This window comes from Pseudorca crassidens, chromosome 8 (genome assembly GCF_039906515.1).
Source record: "Pseudorca crassidens isolate mPseCra1 chromosome 8, mPseCra1.hap1, whole genome shotgun sequence".
NCBI lineage: Eukaryota > Metazoa > Chordata > Mammalia > Artiodactyla > Delphinidae > Pseudorca > Pseudorca crassidens.
This window is the reverse complement of record NC_090303.1, coordinates 91877935-91896270: the sequence shown is the minus strand read 5'-3', so window position 1 is coordinate 91896270 and position 18336 is coordinate 91877935. Positions and strand designations below refer to the sequence as shown.

Genomic DNA, 18336 nt, shown 5'->3' with positions numbered 1-18336 from the left:
AGGTGGAGACGAGAGCAGTACCAACAACAGTGTAATCTAAGAGCTTGTACAACAGGTGAAGGTGACACAACAGAGCACACCCATAGGTGAACAGCTCCAGAGGAGGAATGCTCCAGTCCCACCTACCTCACACCACAGATCAGAAACACAGCTCAGAAACAGATCTGGGGGACTCTACTCGGACGACTAGGTAGCAGATCCCACCCCTGACAGGGCAGTGACAACCAGAGAGCAAAGGGGAGGCCCTGCTCAATATCCAGTGCAGGTTCTGGTCACCACAACATCAGTCACACCTCCTATCAAAGGGATAACAGCCAGCATACACTGAGGAAAGAGGTGGCAGACATCTATACTAAAAAGAGCCCTCACACCAAAAAATATTAAACCCATGCAGGCTACACAGGGATGTTCCCACATAAAAATAGCCCTCTGTGCCAGTCTGAGGGTCTGGCATTGAGAGGAAGGACCCCCAGAGCATTGAGCCTTGAAGGCCAGTGGGGCTTGAGTGCAGGAGCTCCACAGGGCGGGGGAAACAGAGACTCCACTCTTGGAGGGTGCACACAAGGTCTCACGTGCAGTGGGATCCAGCACACAGGAGTACTTCCATAGGGACCTGGGCCAGACCTACCTAGGGGTCTTGGCAGGTCTCCTGGGGAGGTGAAGGTAGACTATAGCTCACTGTGGGGGCAAGGACACTGGTAGCGGAAGCCCCAGGGAATATTGATTGGAGTGAGCTCTCCCAGAGGTCCACATTTCAGCACTAAGACCCGGCCCCACTCAATAACCTGCACACTCTAGTGCTGGAAAGCCTCACACCAAACAACCCACAAGATAGGAACACAGCCCCACCCATCAGAAGACAGGCTGCCTAAAGTTGTACTGAGCTCACACACCCCTTGACATGGACATGGCCCTGCCCATCAGAGGGACATGACCCAGCTCCACCCACCAGAGGGCAGGTACCAGTCTCTCCCAACAGGAAGCCTGCACAAGCCCCTGGACCAACCTCACCCACCAGGGGGCAGACACCAGAAGCAAGAGGAACTATGATCCTGCAGACTGTGGAAAGAAGACCATGAACACAGAAAGTCAGACAAAATGAGAACACAGAGAAATATGTTGCAAATGAAGCAACAAGAAAAAACCCCACAAGAACAACTAAATGAAGAGGAGATAGGCAATCTACCTGAAAAAAGTTATATGACCTTTAGAAAAAAGCAAGAAAATAATTGCCATGAAAGCTAGAAGATAAATTACCTCTTGAGGGAGAGATGGTTTTGAATTGGGAAGGGGACACAGAGGGTTTCTGGGGGTTGGTATATTCTAATTTTGGATCTGTGTGGTGGTTACTCAGATGTTAGCTTTAAAAGTATTCACCCTTCTATATATTTCAAAATTTTAAATGTTAAAAAAATAAGGAAGTAGATCAAAAATAAAAGGTAAGTGACTCAAATAAGTTCAAAACTTTAGATCCAAAGAATGTAGTAACCTGGGCATGAAACATCCATTTGTGGCCTTGGACCTACTATTTGTTCTCCTTTGTTTGGTTCCCATTGGTTGCCAAGCTTTGTAGAGTCTACCCCATGATTTGTATCCTTCAGCCAAGTTACTTCTTTTTTAGGCCCCAGCCAAATTATTTTCTTCACAGCCACCGACCAAGTTTAAGTTCTTATTATTTTTTGCCTGATTTATTAGAGAAGCCATCTCACTTGATCTCTATGTATTTTGCCTCTTCTCATTTTAATTCGTTTTAACGTTGGCAGGGTAATAGCTTTGAAATATGAACCTACTTTTTTCTCCCTGGTATTTTTTTGTTACCATCTACCCCCCCAACCCCCCCCTCCCCGGCAAACCATTTTTTGTAGCTTGATGTGCAGCATTCATTGCCTCTGGAGAGGAATGATATAAAATGCAGAAGTCAGTTCTTGGTATTTGCTTTCTAAGAGCCAAGGCTTCTGTGGCAGGAGTGTGAGTGTGAAGGGGTCACAGGTACTGCAAAGAACTCAGGATACACACTCTACTAAAAGTAAAAACAAACACCAGCTGAGTTGTTTTCTTTGACTCTTAAAATACTAGCTCATATAGCGTTTTACAAAAATATAAGTGTTGCCATTACTTAAAAATTATTAATTACTTTACAATATTCTTTGAAAAATGTGAGAAGATCAGGCCACACTGGACTTTTGTTTATGCATGACAATTAGCTGTCGTGGAGAAATTACCATCTTCATTTAGAATGGTGAGTGGAATCCCTGGTACTCTGTTTATTGTGTTTTGTACCATCAATCGTCTCCTAAGTGTTACCTGCACATGTTTTTTGTGTTTTTTTGTTTTTGTTTTGTAGCAAAGAAGAAGAAAGCATTTCTTGCACTTATATCTACTACCAAAATGGGAAAGCAGAACAAAACTGAGAAATAGACTTGGCTCTCTAGGGCCACTTATTTACGGTTCCTGCCTGGTCCCTGGTCCCTTTAGGTAGAGATTGTGGGAACATCCTCAACTCTGACAAAGATTCTTTCATGGACCAAACTCTAATCAGGTTCTTTTGAACTCTTTTCCAACATGGACTTTCATACTCATCTCTGCTCTGTCCAAGCTTAGCAAGAATCCTGCTAAGTCAGTTTAACCACAACCTCTCACCCTCCATATCTGATCACGCTTGATATCAAATCAGGTTCCTCCTCCTCCACCATGCCCCAGGAGATGTCTAGTCACCCCACCCTGTCTTCAGCAAGAATCCTGTTAGGTCAGTTTAGCCAGAATGGCCCCGCATTCCTGATGTTTCCTCTTAGTAATTTTCTACCCACAGATTCCAACCCTGCACCTTGGTTATAAATTCTCACTTGCCCATGTATTCAGAATTGACACCAATCTCTCTTCCCTACTACAAAATTGCATCACAGTGGCCCCTTGATGTTTCAGCCTCCTCCTTAGTACTCAAGAGATTGGACTTCACCTCTCCTTTGCCCCACATACAAAGCCTTTGGCTCACTCTTCAGAGTGTGAAAACTGTTTACAGCTATAGAAATCTTAACCAGAGCCACCCAGGAAGGGATACTGGATCAGTTACAACCCCAATCTAGGCTGCTCCTGCCCTATAGCTTGGTGTTTCATGATCTACCCCATAACTAGATTTGTTCACTGTTACTTTCATCTTTGGACAAGCACTTCAGCTTTTCTTTATATTTTATTTATAAGTGTATTTATTTTTTCTGCCTTCAGTCACTCACGGATTTCAAATCCCTTGTTTCTAGTCCATTGTTTCAATCCCTGTGTTACCTAGAAAAATGCCTCATACATGGTAGGCACACAATAAATATTTATTGAACTGAATTATTGCCCATTTTCCAAAATATTTACCATTGGTCTCAGATTTGTGTCATTTGCACACTTGGTAACATTCTTGAGTTTTACTTGAAGTTTTTGATAAATACTGGTTATTAACTCATGGGCTGATATACATAAAAACCAAATTAATTTCTATCAAAGCAGAAAAACGAACAAGATTCAAAACTCTTGCCTATCGGACTTTCTCAGACAGCGATATAGGGAGAGAGACAGGAAGAAGGGAGACTTGCTGGGAGGCTATTATAGACTATTTCATCCCTGTATGAAAATATTCTGGGACTCTGTCCTAGGGAAATGGTGCATAGATAATTTGTACAGTTCAGTTTTCATTAGTTAGTGATTGTCAAGTGAGAAATACACAGAGTGCCTGGTGCTACTAAATGCTGGTTGCATCTCAAATTCCCTGACTCCACAGGCATGAAACACCTTAATAAGAAAGGTGGGCATATTAAGAGAAAAAAAATCTTTGTAAGTCAGGAGAAGCTAGGCTGGTTGGCCTCACACAGCTGCACAATAATGTTCCTCCGGGCTGCTGTTCTACAGTTCCTATCGTCACGTGTGTGACAGTGGAGTCTCAAATGGGCAGATGCTGGAGGAGAGGTTATTGTTAGTCTTCCTTATCTCAGCCTTTCATCTCTGCTCCTACCCCGACTCCCCCTGAAGACAAGCCTAAATCTTCCCCTGGCGCCTGCTAACTTCTGTATCAAAATGGAACAGGATCCCAGGACAAATATTGACTGACTTGATTATATACGTGAAATGTGAAGCATTTCAGTTAATGAGTTACCTCAGCCTGTCATTCTCCTTCCATCTCTTGTGGAATGAAAGGTTTTGAAAAGCACCTCAGGCACGCTGAGGAGAGAAGACTGAATTTTGGCATCAGATTTCATCTCTAGGACTAAGATTCTGACGTTAAATCTAATTCGGTACTTTTATTTCCTCGTGACCGACTTGGGCATGGGTACTCCTAGTGTCTGTCTCATCAGCCCTGGGTAGATGGTGAGGGAGTTGTCAGCTGTATGGCTTTGAACAGAAACTGCTGAGTGTTCCAGCTAGGAGATACTCCACCCTCCCCACTCCCCGTCTCCCCTTCAACCTAGCTCTGCCTATACCCCTCCCCCAAATCTTCCATGGTGGGCATTTTTCTTCACATTAGAGTTTCCAATTTTGTGAGACATACCTTTAGTTCTGTATTTCTGATCACAAATGTGGTTTGTGCATGCACAATCTTCATTTCTAATAATATTCCTCGAATGCCATATTCTCTAACTGCAGTAATGTCTTATCTTCTGAAGTGAGTTACAACTCTTTTTGGGAAATGACACATGAATGCTTTGGAATGTCTCCATCCTGTAGCATTTAATATTACTAGACACATAGCAGGCACTTAATAATATTTATTGGTAGATGCAGCACTTTGAGCCCCACTGAGTTCCAGGAGACAGATAGAGAGACAGAGAGATAGATAGAATGATAGATGTGCAAGCAAGGAGCCATATAATTGATAGTCATTGAAATGAGTAGAGGCATGACATAATTAGATTCATATCCTAGATGTATCATTCTATCTATCTATCTATCTATCTATCCATCCATCCTAGGTACTTTCTGGATATATATTCCTAGATACTTTCATATATAGAAATATATATAGAAAGTCATAGAAATATGCAGCTGCATTGACATAACATACATTTATAACAGGTAATATAGTATAGGGACTCAGAGGATAGGACCTGGGCCAAAACTGCATTGGTTCAAATTCCAGTTCTCTTCCTCACCATTATAAGTTTGGGACATTTTACTTTATCTTGCCATGCTTCAGTTTTCTCATCTGTAAAATGGTATCTCTCTCATAATGTTGTGAGGATTAAATTAGAAAATGCATGTACTATAAAGTACTACAAAGAGTACTACAATAATAATAGCTAAAATTTTCTGTGCAATCTTCCCTGTAAGATGTAAAATCCATCAGGAAAGAGACCATGTCTTGTTCAGCTTTATATTCCCAGTATAGTATGCGTGCTGGGTGTTCAGGTAATCCTTGTCAAGTGAATGAAAGGATATATATATATATATATATATATATATATATATATATGTATATATGTATATGTATAGGTATATATATATTTGTATATATATTTTTTATATATATATATATGTGTGCATCAGAGGATATGGAGATGTAAATGCATACAATAATAATAGCTAAAATTTTTTTAACACTTAACCGTGTCAGGCAGAGGCATGACATAATCAGATTCATATCCTTGTGCCTCTGTGCTTCTCTTTCTGCCTACAATGTCCTGCCTCAGCTCTGCTTCTCTGCCTAGTTAACTTATACTTAGTTTAACAGAGTTCATTCACACATGATCATTCAAATTTCAGTAGCATTTCTAGATATAACCACTGTTTATTCTGGTAATTAGCATTAAATGTGGAATTGCAATGTGGAAAGCAGAAAGATATTTTTCTTACAAGTAGAAGCTTTTCTGTGTTTTAATGGAAACCCACTTCAGTCCTCATGGTCAAATCTAACTATTCCCTTTCCTGTGTTTTCAGAGAGATACTGTTTAAAATTCTCAGACAGCATTTACTCTTCATTGTTCTATGATTAATTAGTTATTAGAGTCTGTCTCCTCTATTAGATTTTTAATCCCTAGACAGCAGAGACACTATTCTCTTCATATTTGAAGCTTCTATAGCCTAGTGCTTCATACATGGTAGGTTTTCACTAAATGTTTCGTTGGACTGAACTAAAAATTCTCAAATATGAACTTAAAAAAATCATAAACTCAGAAATTTTACGTACTTCAGTTCAACCTTATAACCAGCATTCAGGCTGAATTTTAGTCAAGGAAGCAGAAAGGTCCCATTCTTTAAGCCAAGATACTTTAAAATCATAAACTGATTTAGTTTAACCATTGGCTCAGTACTTATTCAGCCAAACAGCAGTCCTTCAAGGTTGCATTCATTATTACAATAATTAAATCAATGAAATCCATTCAAAATGAATTACAGATTATCCTTTAGGAAAGTGTTAATTAAAAAAAAAAAAAACAGAGAGAGATAAGCTTACCAATCTAGGTTCTGAGTAGGTACCAAGACCGATGATAGGAATGCTGTTTCCATCACTTAGAGGTATGCGGTGATATGCAGCACTGAGGTACATCTTGGAAAGTCTGAGGTTTCAATTTCTAGAAATGCTTCTGAACACCACAGAAAAGCCTTTTTGAAAAGGTGTCCTAATGCCTATTTAATCAAAGAAAGGAGAGCCAGAGGGAGGAGCAGTGGGAGGGAAGAGAGATTTCTCAACCTGTTTTTTTTTTCAGGTTGTTCTGGAAATCCTAATTGAGGTTGTCCTTTGAACTTATCAGAGGCATGTAAATAATATCCCATTTTGATCTTATGCTTAGTTCTCTGCAAAGAAATGATTTTAAAAATAAAAGGAAACAAATCTAGCTGGCTTCTGTCAGCTAGGATGCTTTGGTTGGTAAGTAACAGACCTATCACAAATTCTCTGAAATAATAAAAGAAATTTATTGGTCTATATTCCTGAAAACTCCAACCTTAGAGCTAGCTCCAGGTGTGACTAAGTTTTCCAGGACTTCCCTAGAGATTTGGGCTAGCAGGACTGGGAAGGGGTCTGGTATTTTTATCACCTAGTTAAGTGGGAAACTGGACTGGAGGGGAAAATGTTATGGCCGGGAACCAGTTTTTCACTCTCAGTTCATTTCTCTGCCTCCTTGCTCTCTCAGTGGATTTTCTCTTTATCACTGAAAGATGGTAACCAGTCCTTAGAGTGACATGGTTCCAGGTTCAAACCCAACAAAAAAAGGGATTTTACGTCATAGCTCACACAGTAATCCAGAAATAGTGTCCAGTTGGCCTCAATTGCCTTTCTTAGTTCCTGGAGCCAATCACTAAGTCAATCACAGGGGTCCAAGAAAATAAAAGACTGATTGCTTTAATGTAATTAGAAGCCATTTTTAAATTTGGGGTTGGGCTTAATCCCACCTGGGGAGATTCTGGAGATGTTAAGAAAAAGGAAAGGAGTAGCAGTTAGTGAAACAATTAACACATGTTTATTATAGTCTTCCTCCAAAGGATTGTGTTGTGTATGAGAGTTTTGGACCTGGTGACCTTAAAGATAACTGTGTCCATGATGGTGAAAGTATCCTGAAGTTTGTCTCTAACTGACTTGTCTTCTCTCCAGGACAACCTCATTCTTGCTTACACACACATAATCAGCCAGTGGACACAATAATTTCAACTATGTTGGGGCAGGGTGAAATATGGGCAGTAGTGATCTTCAACATTGTTTGTAATTCGATCCAACAAACACTTATTGTGCACCTTTGTGTGCTAAGATGTTGGCTATATATGTTTATTTTTCTTATTTTTGACGTTTTTGGTGTTTAGCTCTATGAATTTTAGCACATGTACAGATCTGCGTAACTGCCATCACAATTGGGATATTGAAAAATTCTATAACCCGAAGAACTCCTTCATGCTATTTGTCTGTAATCAAAAGCTCCCCCACCAGCAACTCATAAAAATCATTATCTGTTTTCCATTGCTATAGTTTTATCTTTTGAGAATATCATGTGAATTGAATCATATAGTATGTGACCTTTAGAGATTGGTTTCTTTCACTCAGCGTAACACCTTTGAGATTCATCCAGGTTGTTGTTTGTATCAATAGCTTACTTGTTTTTAATTGCTGAGTAGTAATGTCTATATACATTATATATATGTGCCACAGTTTGTTTCTCTATTTGAAGGACATTGGTTTGTTTCCAGTTTTTGATGACTGTGAATACCGCTGCTATAAATATTTGTGTACAGGTTTTTGCATGAATATTAGTTTTCATTTCTCTTGGCTAAATACCCAGGAGTGGGATTGCTGGGTCATGTGGTGTGTTTAACTTTGTAGGAAGCTGCCAAACTGCTTTTCAGAATGATTATATCATTTTGCATCCCCGTTAGCAATGCGCGTGAATTGCTATTTTTCCGCATCTTTGACAGCACTTAGCATTGTCGGTATTTTATAATTTTAGTCATTCCGATAGGTTTGTCATGGTATCTCATTGTTAATTTTAATTTGCATTGTGGATAATGATGTTGAACACTTTTTCACATACTTATTTGCCATCTATATCTCCTCGTGGTGAAGTGCCTATTCAAACATGGGGGTTCAGTGCCCATTTTTTAGTGGGGTTGTCTTCGTAGTGTTGAGTTTTGAGATTTCTTGGTAAATCCTTGATACATGTTCTCTACTGAATACATGGTTTACAAATATTTTTTTCTCAGTATGTAGTTTGTCTTTTCATTCTCTTGACTGTGTCTTTCATGCAGCAAAAGATTTTAATTTTGATAACGTTCAATTTTTTTGTATTGTTTTAGAGTTTCATGTGAAAGAACTTTTTTGTCTAACCCTAGGTCACAGAAGTTTTATTCTATTTTTTTTCTAAAAGTTTTATATAGTTTCATTTTTTCCATTTAGATCAATAATCCATTCTGAGTAAATTTTTGTATAATCTAGCATATTTAGGTAGAGGTGTTTTGTTTTGTTTTACGTAAGGGTATCCTATTGTTCCAGTTCCATTAGTTGAAAAAAATTATGCTTTCTTCACTGAATTTCTTTTGCACTACTGTTAAAAATCAAAGGTCATATTTGGGTAAATATACTTTTGGACTTTCTACTTGGTTTCATTGATTTATGTGTCTCTTCCTTTACTGATACCACACTGTTTAAATTATTCTAACTTTATAAAAGGACTTAAAAAATCAAATGGTATAATTTCTCCAACTTTATTCTTCTTTTCCAAAAGTATCTTAGCTATTCTTATTTATTAACTTTCTATATAAATGTTGGAATCAGCTTGTCTGTGTCTTCACAAGTCCTGCCAGAATTTTTTGAATTGAGTTAAATCTGTAGATCAATTTCTTATCTTTACTCCTTTGAGTCTTTGAATCCATGAACACAGTATTTCTCTCCATTTATTTAGCTCTTCAGCATCTTGAGGTTTTCAGCCATACACATCCTATATTTGTTTTGTTAGATTTATACCTAAGTATAGGTATAAATATTTAGTTTTTTAGAGCCATTCTAAATGGCATTTTAGAAATCCTGTTTCCAACTCTACATTGCTAATACATAGAAATAGGATTGATTTTTATGGCTTCAATCATTTAGTATTTATTGAGACTTGATTTGTTTTTGTTGTCTGACATACTATCTATCATGGAGAATATTCCACATGTGCTTGAGAAAAATATGCAATCTGCTGTTTTGGGTAGGGTCTTCTCTAGATGTCTTTTAGATACAGTTGGTTCATAGCATCATTCAAGTCCTCTATTTTTCAACTGATCTTCTGGCTTGTTGTTTTATCTATTCTTTAGAGTGGGGTACTGAAGTTTCTAACTGTTGCTGTAAAACTATTTCTCCTTTCAATTATGTCAGTTTTTTGCTTCATATATTTTGTGGTTCTTTTGTTAGAGGCATATATGTTTATAATTGGCATATCTTGATATATTGACCCTTTTGTCAACATGTAATGTCCTTCTTTGTCTCATCACGATTATTGACTTCAAGTCCATGTTGTCTGATATTAGTATATCCATCCCAGGTCTCTTTTGGCATTTTTTTATTGCATGGAATTTATTTTTCATCCTTTTACTTTCAATCTATTTATGTCCTTGGATTTAAAGTAAGTCTCTTTTAGACACCATATATTTGGATCATTTTTAAAAATTGATTCTTCCATTCTCTTCTTTTTAATTGGAGGGTTCAATCCATTTACAGTTCAATTATCGATAAGAAAGGATATACTTCTGCAATTTTGCTATTTGTTTTCTCTATGTCTTCTTTTCTTTTTATTCCTCAATTTTCTTTTTATCCCTCACTACTGCCTCGTTCTATGAGTGATTTTTTTTTTCTAGTTTACTATTCTGACTCCCATCTTGTTTCCTTTTCTGTATACTTAAAAAAAGGTTATTTCCTGGATGTTTTAGTCAGCTTGGCTGCTATAACAAAATATCATAGACTGTGTGGCTTCAGCAACGGCCATTTATTTTTCACAGTTATGGAGACTAAAAAGTCCAAGGTCAAGGTCAAGATACTGGCAATGAGTTTCTGATGAGAGCTCTCTTCCTAGCTTGCAGAAGGCCTACTTCTATTTCTGTCTTCACATGGTGGGGAAAAGAGAGAGAGAGAACAAGCACACTCTGGTCTCTTCTTATAAGGGTATAAATCTCATCATGAAGACCTCACCCTCATGACCTCATCTAATTACCTCCCAAAGGCCCCATCTTCAAATACCATCCACATTGGGAGCTAGGGCTTCAACATATGAATTTTGGGGAGACACAATACAGTCCGTAATACTAGGGTAACCCTGGGGTTACAATTAGCATTTTAACTTTGTAAGAATCAGGTTTGAATTAGAACCAAGATACTTTCAGTAGTATTGGGTTTGCCAAAAAGATCATTCGGGGTTTTCCATAACATCTTATGGAAAACCCCAAATTAACTTTTTGGCCAACCCAATACATAAAAACTCTGATCCTTTAAAACTCCATCTCCCCCCTTTATGTTGTTATTTTTACCAATTACATGTTTATACATTGTGGGTCAATTAACATAAATATATAATTATTGCTTTATTTATCTTTTAATCATGTAGGGAAAAAAAGGAGTTATAAACCAGACATACAATATTACTGGTTTTTATATTTATCTATGTAGCTACATTTACTGTTGTGTTCCTTATCTCTTCATATGGCTTCAATTATCCTTTTATTTCAGCCTGGAGGACTCCCTTTAGCATTTCTTGTAGCACAGGTCTACTAGTAATGAGCTCTTTCTGTTTTTGTTTTCCCGGATATGCAATTATTGATGGACAGTTCTTTTCTTTCAGTCCTTTATATATGTCATCCCACTGTCTTCTGGCTTCCAGTTTCCAAAGAAAAATGGGCTATTAATTACACACAGTATCTCTTGTATGTGATGAATCACTTCCCTCTTGCTGCTTTCTAGATTCTCCCTTTGTCTTTGGGATTTGACAATTTGACTATGTGTTTTCCTGCGAATCTCTCTTGGTTTATGCTTCTTGGAGTTCATGGAGATTCTTGGATATTTAGATTATGATTTTCATCTAATCTGGGACACTTTGGGCCATTATTTCTTCAAATAGTCTTTTTGTTTCTTCCTCTCTTCTCCTTCTGGGACTCCGGGTATGTATATGTCAGTATACTTGATGGTGTCTCATAGGTCTGTTAGGTTTGGATCATTTCTTTCCTTCTTTTCTCTTTTCACTTCTTAAACTGGATGTCAATTGATCTATCTGTACTTTTATCTCCAGAATTTCTATTTGTTTCATTTTTATAATTTCTACTAATATTCTGTATTTGGTGAGACATATTCTCCTGGTTCCTTTGTTCTTTCTCCATGACTTCCTTTAGCTCTTTGAGCATATTTAAGAGAGTTGATTTAATGTTTCCGTCTAGTAAGTCTAAATGTCTAGGTGTCCTCATGGACAGTGTCTATTAGTTTCTTTCCTTCCCCCTGTGAATGAGCCATACTTCCCGGTTTATTTGCATGTGTTGTAATTTTCTGTTGTTTAAACGTGGAGATTTTTAATATTAAATGTGACAACCCTGGAAATCAGATTTCCCCCCTCTTCAGGGTTTGTTTTTGCTGTTTGTTGTAGGCTGTTGCTGTTTGCTTGTTTTGTGACTTCTCCAAACTATTTTGGTTAAGTCTGTATTGTTTGTGATGTGAAGTCTGTGTTCCATTAACTTGGGGGTCACCTGGTATTTTGACAGAGTTTCTTTCAATGGAAAAAGAAAAGGAAAGAAGAGAAGAAAATACTCGCCCAGTCTTGGCAGATTGGTTCTATGTTGGAGCACTCCTTCAATGCTCAGCCACGCTGCTTACAATTCTGCCTTAGCCTTCACTCACAGCTTGCACAGAGCCTGAAGGCCACTCAGAGGTAAAAGCTTGGAGTCTTCTCAGGCCTTCTTTGAGCATGTACCCACCCCTGACACTATGTATACCTGATTCCCTGGTATACATGGGAGCCTTTAAAGGCCCCTTTACCCCCACATATCTCTTTTCCCTGCCTGCTGTTTCCCAGGGTTTTCAGTCTGTTTGTTGCTTGTCCCAACTGTTATCCCTAGCCCGAGGCTGCCACAGCCAATATTTCTGCCTTTAAATGCATACAGCAAAAGCCTCCTAGGCTGTCACCTTAGCCCTAGAAATGCTTGAGTCAGGCAAAATAAAGTCAAGCCCTTCAGACAGCCACCGGATGGGCTGGAACTTACAACCACAATTCTTAGAGAATTCTTCGAGAAATTCTGCATTGCTCCCTCTGGCACTAGCCTCCTGCACCAGGAATGTGGGTGCAGTCCTGGTGGCTGGCACCAAATAGGGGTATAGCATGTGGGACGTAGGCAATTTAAATCACCACAGCTGTCTCTTACTGCAAAGCAACAGCTTCTCTCTTCATCAAGCTTTCCCCTGGTTGTAGGTTTTTGACTAGACTCCAGAGTTCTGCAAAAAAATGATGCTGACAGCTTTTGCCAGCTCATCAGGTTTTTGTAAAGGGACAGAGCCCTGGAGTTCCCCACTCTCCTATTTTCCTCTATTCATTTTTTAAAAATCTTTTAAAATTTCTCTGTTTTTTTTTTGTTTTTTTTGCTGTACGCGGGCCTCTCACCGCTGTGGCCCCTCCCGTTGCGGAGCACAGGCTCAGCGGCCCGCTCCACGGCATGTGGGATCTTCCTGGGACCGGGGCACGAAACCACGTCCTCCGCGTCCCCCGCATTGGCAGGTGGACTCCCAACCACTGCGCCACCAGGGAAGCCCAAATTTCTCTGTTTTGAGATTGGATTATTTCTCTTGACTTATATTCAAGTTCACTTCATCTTTCCTCTGTCTTCTTTCTTCTCTCCTCCATTCTGATACTGAACTCATCCACTGAGTTCCTTTTTTTTCTTAAATCAACTTTATTTATTTATTTTTTTTGCGGTACGCGGGCCTCTCACTGCTGTGGCCTCTCCCGTTGCGGAGCACAGGCTCCGGACACACAGGCTCAGCGGCTATGGCTCACGGGCCCAGCCGTTCCACGGCATGTGGGATCCTCCCAGACCGGGGCACGAACCCGTGTCCCCTGCATCAGCAGGCGGACTCTCAACCACTGCACCACCAGGGAAGCCCGAGTTTATTTTTTAGAGAAGTTTTAGGTTCACAGCAAAATCGAGCAGAAACTACAAGAGTTCACGTGTACTCTTTGCTCCTCCATATGCTTCTCCCACTATCAACACACCCACCAGAGTGGTACACTTGTTACAACTGATGAACCTATACTGACACATCACTAGCCACCAAAGTCCATGCTTTACAGCAAAGTCCATGGTTTACATCAGGGTTGACTCTTGGTGTTATACATTCTATGAGTTTTGAAAAATGTATAATATCATGTGTCCACCATTACAGTATCATACAGAATAGTTTCCCTGCCCTAAAAATCCACTGTGGTCTGCTTACTCACCCCTCCTTCCTTCCTAATCCCTGGCTTCCACGGATCTTTTTACTGTGTATGAAGTTTTGTCTTTTCCAGAGTGTCATATAGTTGGAATCATACCTTTTCAGATTGGCTTCTTTCACTTAGTAATATGCATATAAGGTTGCTCCACGTCTCCCCCACCCTTCATGTCTGTTCATGGCTTGATACCACATTTCTTTTTATCAGTGAGTTATATTCCATTGTCTGGATGGACCACAGCTTCTTTTTTTTCTTTTAATAAATTTATTTATTTATATTTATTTTTGGCTGTGTTGGGTCTTTGTTACTGCCCACGGGCATTCTCTAGTTGCGGCGAGCGGGGGCTACTCTTTGTTGTGGTATGCGGGCTTCTCATTGCAGTGGCTTCTCTTGTTGCGGAGCACGGGCCCTAGGTGCGCGGGCTTCAGTAGTTGTGGCATGTGGGTTTCAGTAATTGTGTCTCATGGGCTCTAGAGCGGAGGCTCAGTAGTTGTGGCCCACGGTCTTAGTTGCTCCGTGGCATGTGGGATCTTCCCGGACCAGGGTTCGAACCCATGTCCCCTGCATTGGCAGGCAGATTCTTAACCACTGCACCACCAGGGAAGTCCCCACAGTTTCTTTTTCCATTCACCTATTGAAGGACATCTTGGTTGAGCCCAAGTTTTGGCAATTATGAATAAAGCTGCTATATACATTTGTGTGCAGGTTATTGTGTGGACATAAAATTTCAACTCCTTTGGTTAAACTCTAAGGAGCACGATTGCTGGATCATGCTGTAAGAATAATTGTTTAGTTTTGTAAGAAACTGCCAACCTGTCTTCCAAAGTGGCGTTCCCACCACCGATGCATGAAAGTTCTTGTTGCTCCACTTCAATGAGTTTTTTACGTTATGTTTTTCATTTCTAAAATTACTATTTGATCATTCTTTTAAAAAAATATTTCTTTGTTGAGACTCTCTATTCTTTCACTGGCTTCAAGACTGTTCTTGATTTTTGGTAAGGCACTCTTGTAATAGCTGCTTCAACATCTTTGCCAAATAATTACAATCTCTATGACATCTTGGCATTGACATCTTTTGGTTTTACCCTACATAAATTTATATTTTCCTTGTTATTCACTTGCAATGTAAATTTAGATTATATTGAAGAGTTTTTGAAAATGAGGTCTTAAGACATTGGGTCCTATTTATATCCTGTAAAATGTTGATATTTTTGTTTCAGAAGGCAGTCGACCTGGTTAGGTTTAGGCCACAAGGTTCCCCTGCCTCTGTGAACTATGGTTCATTTCTCAGATTTTGCAGTGATCTTTGGATTTATCTTGCATGTATACCACCTGATGGCAAATCTGGGACTTAGGCAGTGGTGTATCTATATAGTTCATTTCTCAAAATATTTGATATAACGAATAGTATCTGATCCAAGCATACACAGTTTAAGGGTGAGCCCAGGGTAGTTCATAAACAACTTTATGGCGTCACTTTCCCAAATTCTTCCCTCACTGCAATCTCTTGGTTACATTCTAGTTCCTTAATGTTCTCTTTTTGGTCTTCTATCTAGAAAGCTTTGGTTACCCCGCTGCTCTATTGTGTGCTTCCACAACTGCACCTGAATCTAGGGCCATGTGACAAGAGACTATAGAGACAGTATAAAGGCAAGAGAGGTTGGATCCACTCTCTTGGAACTGCAGCTCCCCTGAAAAAAGAGGAAGCTTTCCCTTCTGCATAGTTTTGGATCCTGCTGGCCTGTATTACCTGAGAATGCTACAACGCCTACCATGGGATTTCTTGGGAACTAGGTCACAAGTTAATAGAGGGGAAAGAAAAAGAGGCAAAAAAGTAGGGGAAAGTAGGGGATTTTCAGATTCTCTAAGTATTTTGAGTTTCTCTCTCACGTCAGAACTAGAGGTCTTCTCCTGAAGTTCTGTCTGCACTCTGGTGCCCACTAACTGGTTGGCAGGGTGATACTGAGAGAGCCCAGTGACACTTGAGTTTTGTTCTTCTTTCCTAATCCACCTGCTACTATTTACTTTTCAGAGTCCTGAACTAACTTCCTCCCATCCTATTTCATGTTTTATAGCTGTATTCAGTGGGAGAGTCAGGGTAGAATATGCTTACTTCATCTTAGTGGAGCTAGAACCCTCACTTATTCCTAAAATTAATTTTTAATTTATCACACATGCTGACTAAATTGATGTGAATTTACATATTGGATTGCTTTTCTTTTGAGAAATGGCTGGAGTTACTCTTTATATATTGATACTGATACTGATACTCTTTATATATTGATACTTAAACAATATGTTAAGTTAAACAATTCCTTCAAAGCAGGATACAGTGACTCTGAAGAGAGCAAACTGACTATTGCAGTGAGGGTGGTTCCTGCTTCTCAGTAAACTAGGTTTGGTTGGCAGGGTTTAATGATCTTACAAGAATCATTCTGTTGATGTGTATAGTCCAATTTTTACAAGGTTGAAGGTTGGGATTTATGATGTGAGAGAACTTTTAGGACCAGAAGAAATCTGCATAAGGAAGTCTGTTTTGAAAATGTTTTTAAAAACACCTATTAATTTTTTTCAGCAGGGTCAAGTGGGTATTGATCTACCAATTAGACTTATAGCAGTGATTATGGTCTGAGGAAAATGCATGAGAATGTTTTGTCTCTCTTTAAATGGCACAAAAAGACCCTAGGGGTTTAGAAGGAAGAAAATGAAATTGTAGAAAACCGTACTGAGAACCCTTTAGTCATTTACCAGGCAGCGTCAATGTAGAAAAAAACCCAAAGAAAAAGGGTGTTGAGTTCTCTGAAAATGAATACTGTTACAGAGATTTGAGCAGAAACTGTCTACTTTGTGTAATTAGTTTCAGCTGAGGGTTTTGAGTCAACTGTTATTTTGGGGGACCGTCTACTTCTGGGAGATTTCAAAGAACTCTCAGCTTGAGGTCTACCAATGAAGTGGAAGTCCGATGATTTAGAGAAAATGATGTATTGCTTTTAATTGAAAATATGAATCCAAGGATCACTACCCTAGAGTTTCATTACTGTGTTAATTATTAGCAGTACCTGATAAGGTCCTATTTGTTGGAGCCAAGGCAAATCTCCCTTTATTTTCTTTTCCAGAAGACTCAATCTTCAGATTTCAGGTCATTCAGAGATTGCTTCTGTGATTAATTTGGAAAAGCCACTCATACCTGTTTAATGATAAGATTACTAATATCAGTTTGCAGTAAGGCAAAGACTAGGATTAGAGTGAAACTTCTAAATGCAGAGTGGGCTGTTATTAACTCATAAAGGGAGTTATAGCCCATGTCATTAAGACTAATGGGGGTACCTTGAGATGTGGAAATTCCAGTCTCTGAGAACTTTGACAATTTTCAGTTTTAGAATTCCTTGGCTTTCTCTACATTTTTGTAAAGATTAAGGATAAAGATAATGAAGTTTTTGAGTAAAAGGCAAAATTCTTCAAAGTTCTTTAATAATAGTCTGGCAGAAAAAGTCTTAATCTACCTTAAAAATAAGCAAAGAATGATCAAAGCATAGTAGAAAATAGTGATTGGATCAATATTTGCTCTTTTATTTCATGCTAACTGGCAGGCTGGCCCAGGTAATTGTTATCTGAAGTGAATTCTCTTTTGGAAGAGGCCCATATGCCAAGAGTGAATTTGAATCTGGGCGCATAACTTGCTTGACAACCTCTAGTATTTGTGTTTAAGTATGAACTATAAATGAACAAAATTAAATTAGGGTTACCAAAAGGTGCATTATTATGTTTGACTGTTTAATTACTGAAAGGATTCACAGGACTCAATTTATGCTCATGTTACAGGCAACAAATATAATATAGCAATATTATAGCTATATATATTATATATTATAATAGCAGGAGAAGAATATGCACTGGGAGGGCCCTGGAGATCTCAGGTGCGGTTTCCTTACCCTTCCACCACTGGGTTGCCCAGGATACACTTTGTCTTCAAGGTTTTGAACGTCCACTGCCATGTGTGTGAAGCACCTTGGTGCCAAGAAACCTAAAGCCTGCTCCAGGTAAGCTGGTTGGTGGCCCAGGCACATTCCAGCCACGTGACCAGTCTGAACTGGCAACTCTGCCCGTCAGGTGCAAGTTAAATCCAGTTATTACTACTGAACGTTGTTGACAGACTGGTACCTCTGTCTCAAAATAACTCACAGATCTATGGTTACAGAACCTTTATTTCATGTATCTCATAGTGTTTCACGGGTCACTCTCATGCTCCAGGCAGTTCTGGAGATAAGCATTTGGCCAATTCAGATCAGCTGAGATTAGCCCAAAGGTCCAGATAGGGCACAAGCAATTTCCTAACACATGTTAAACAATCAAGGGATTTTTCTTGGGAATTCCCTGGTGGTCCAGACGTTAGCAGTCTGTGCTCTTACTGCCGAGGGCCTGGGTTCAATCCGTG

At 39.2% G+C, this 18336-nt stretch overlaps 1 protein-coding gene across 11 annotated transcripts in view; it reads right to left on the bottom strand.

The window, feature by feature from the left end:
- Positions 1 to 18336, bottom strand: part of AKR1D1 (aldo-keto reductase family 1 member D1) — a 91407-nt gene that overhangs the window by 39950 nt on the left and 33121 nt on the right. For 6 of the 11 annotated variants that reach the window (XM_067747134.1, XM_067747125.1, XM_067747124.1 and 3 more), the window contains 2 exons: positions 16961 to 17088; positions 6431 to 6603 (listed from right to left, as the gene is read on the bottom strand). The exons of 4 other annotated variants lie outside the window; for them this stretch is intronic. In XM_067747134.1, coding sequence (XP_067603235.1) covers positions 6431 to 6523 — 93 coding nt within the window. In that variant the 5' untranslated portion in view covers positions 6524 to 6603; positions 16961 to 17088. The remainder of the gene's footprint in view (positions 1 to 6430; positions 6604 to 16960; positions 17089 to 18336) is intronic. One more of the 11 variants, XM_067747126.1, reaches the window with a different exon arrangement.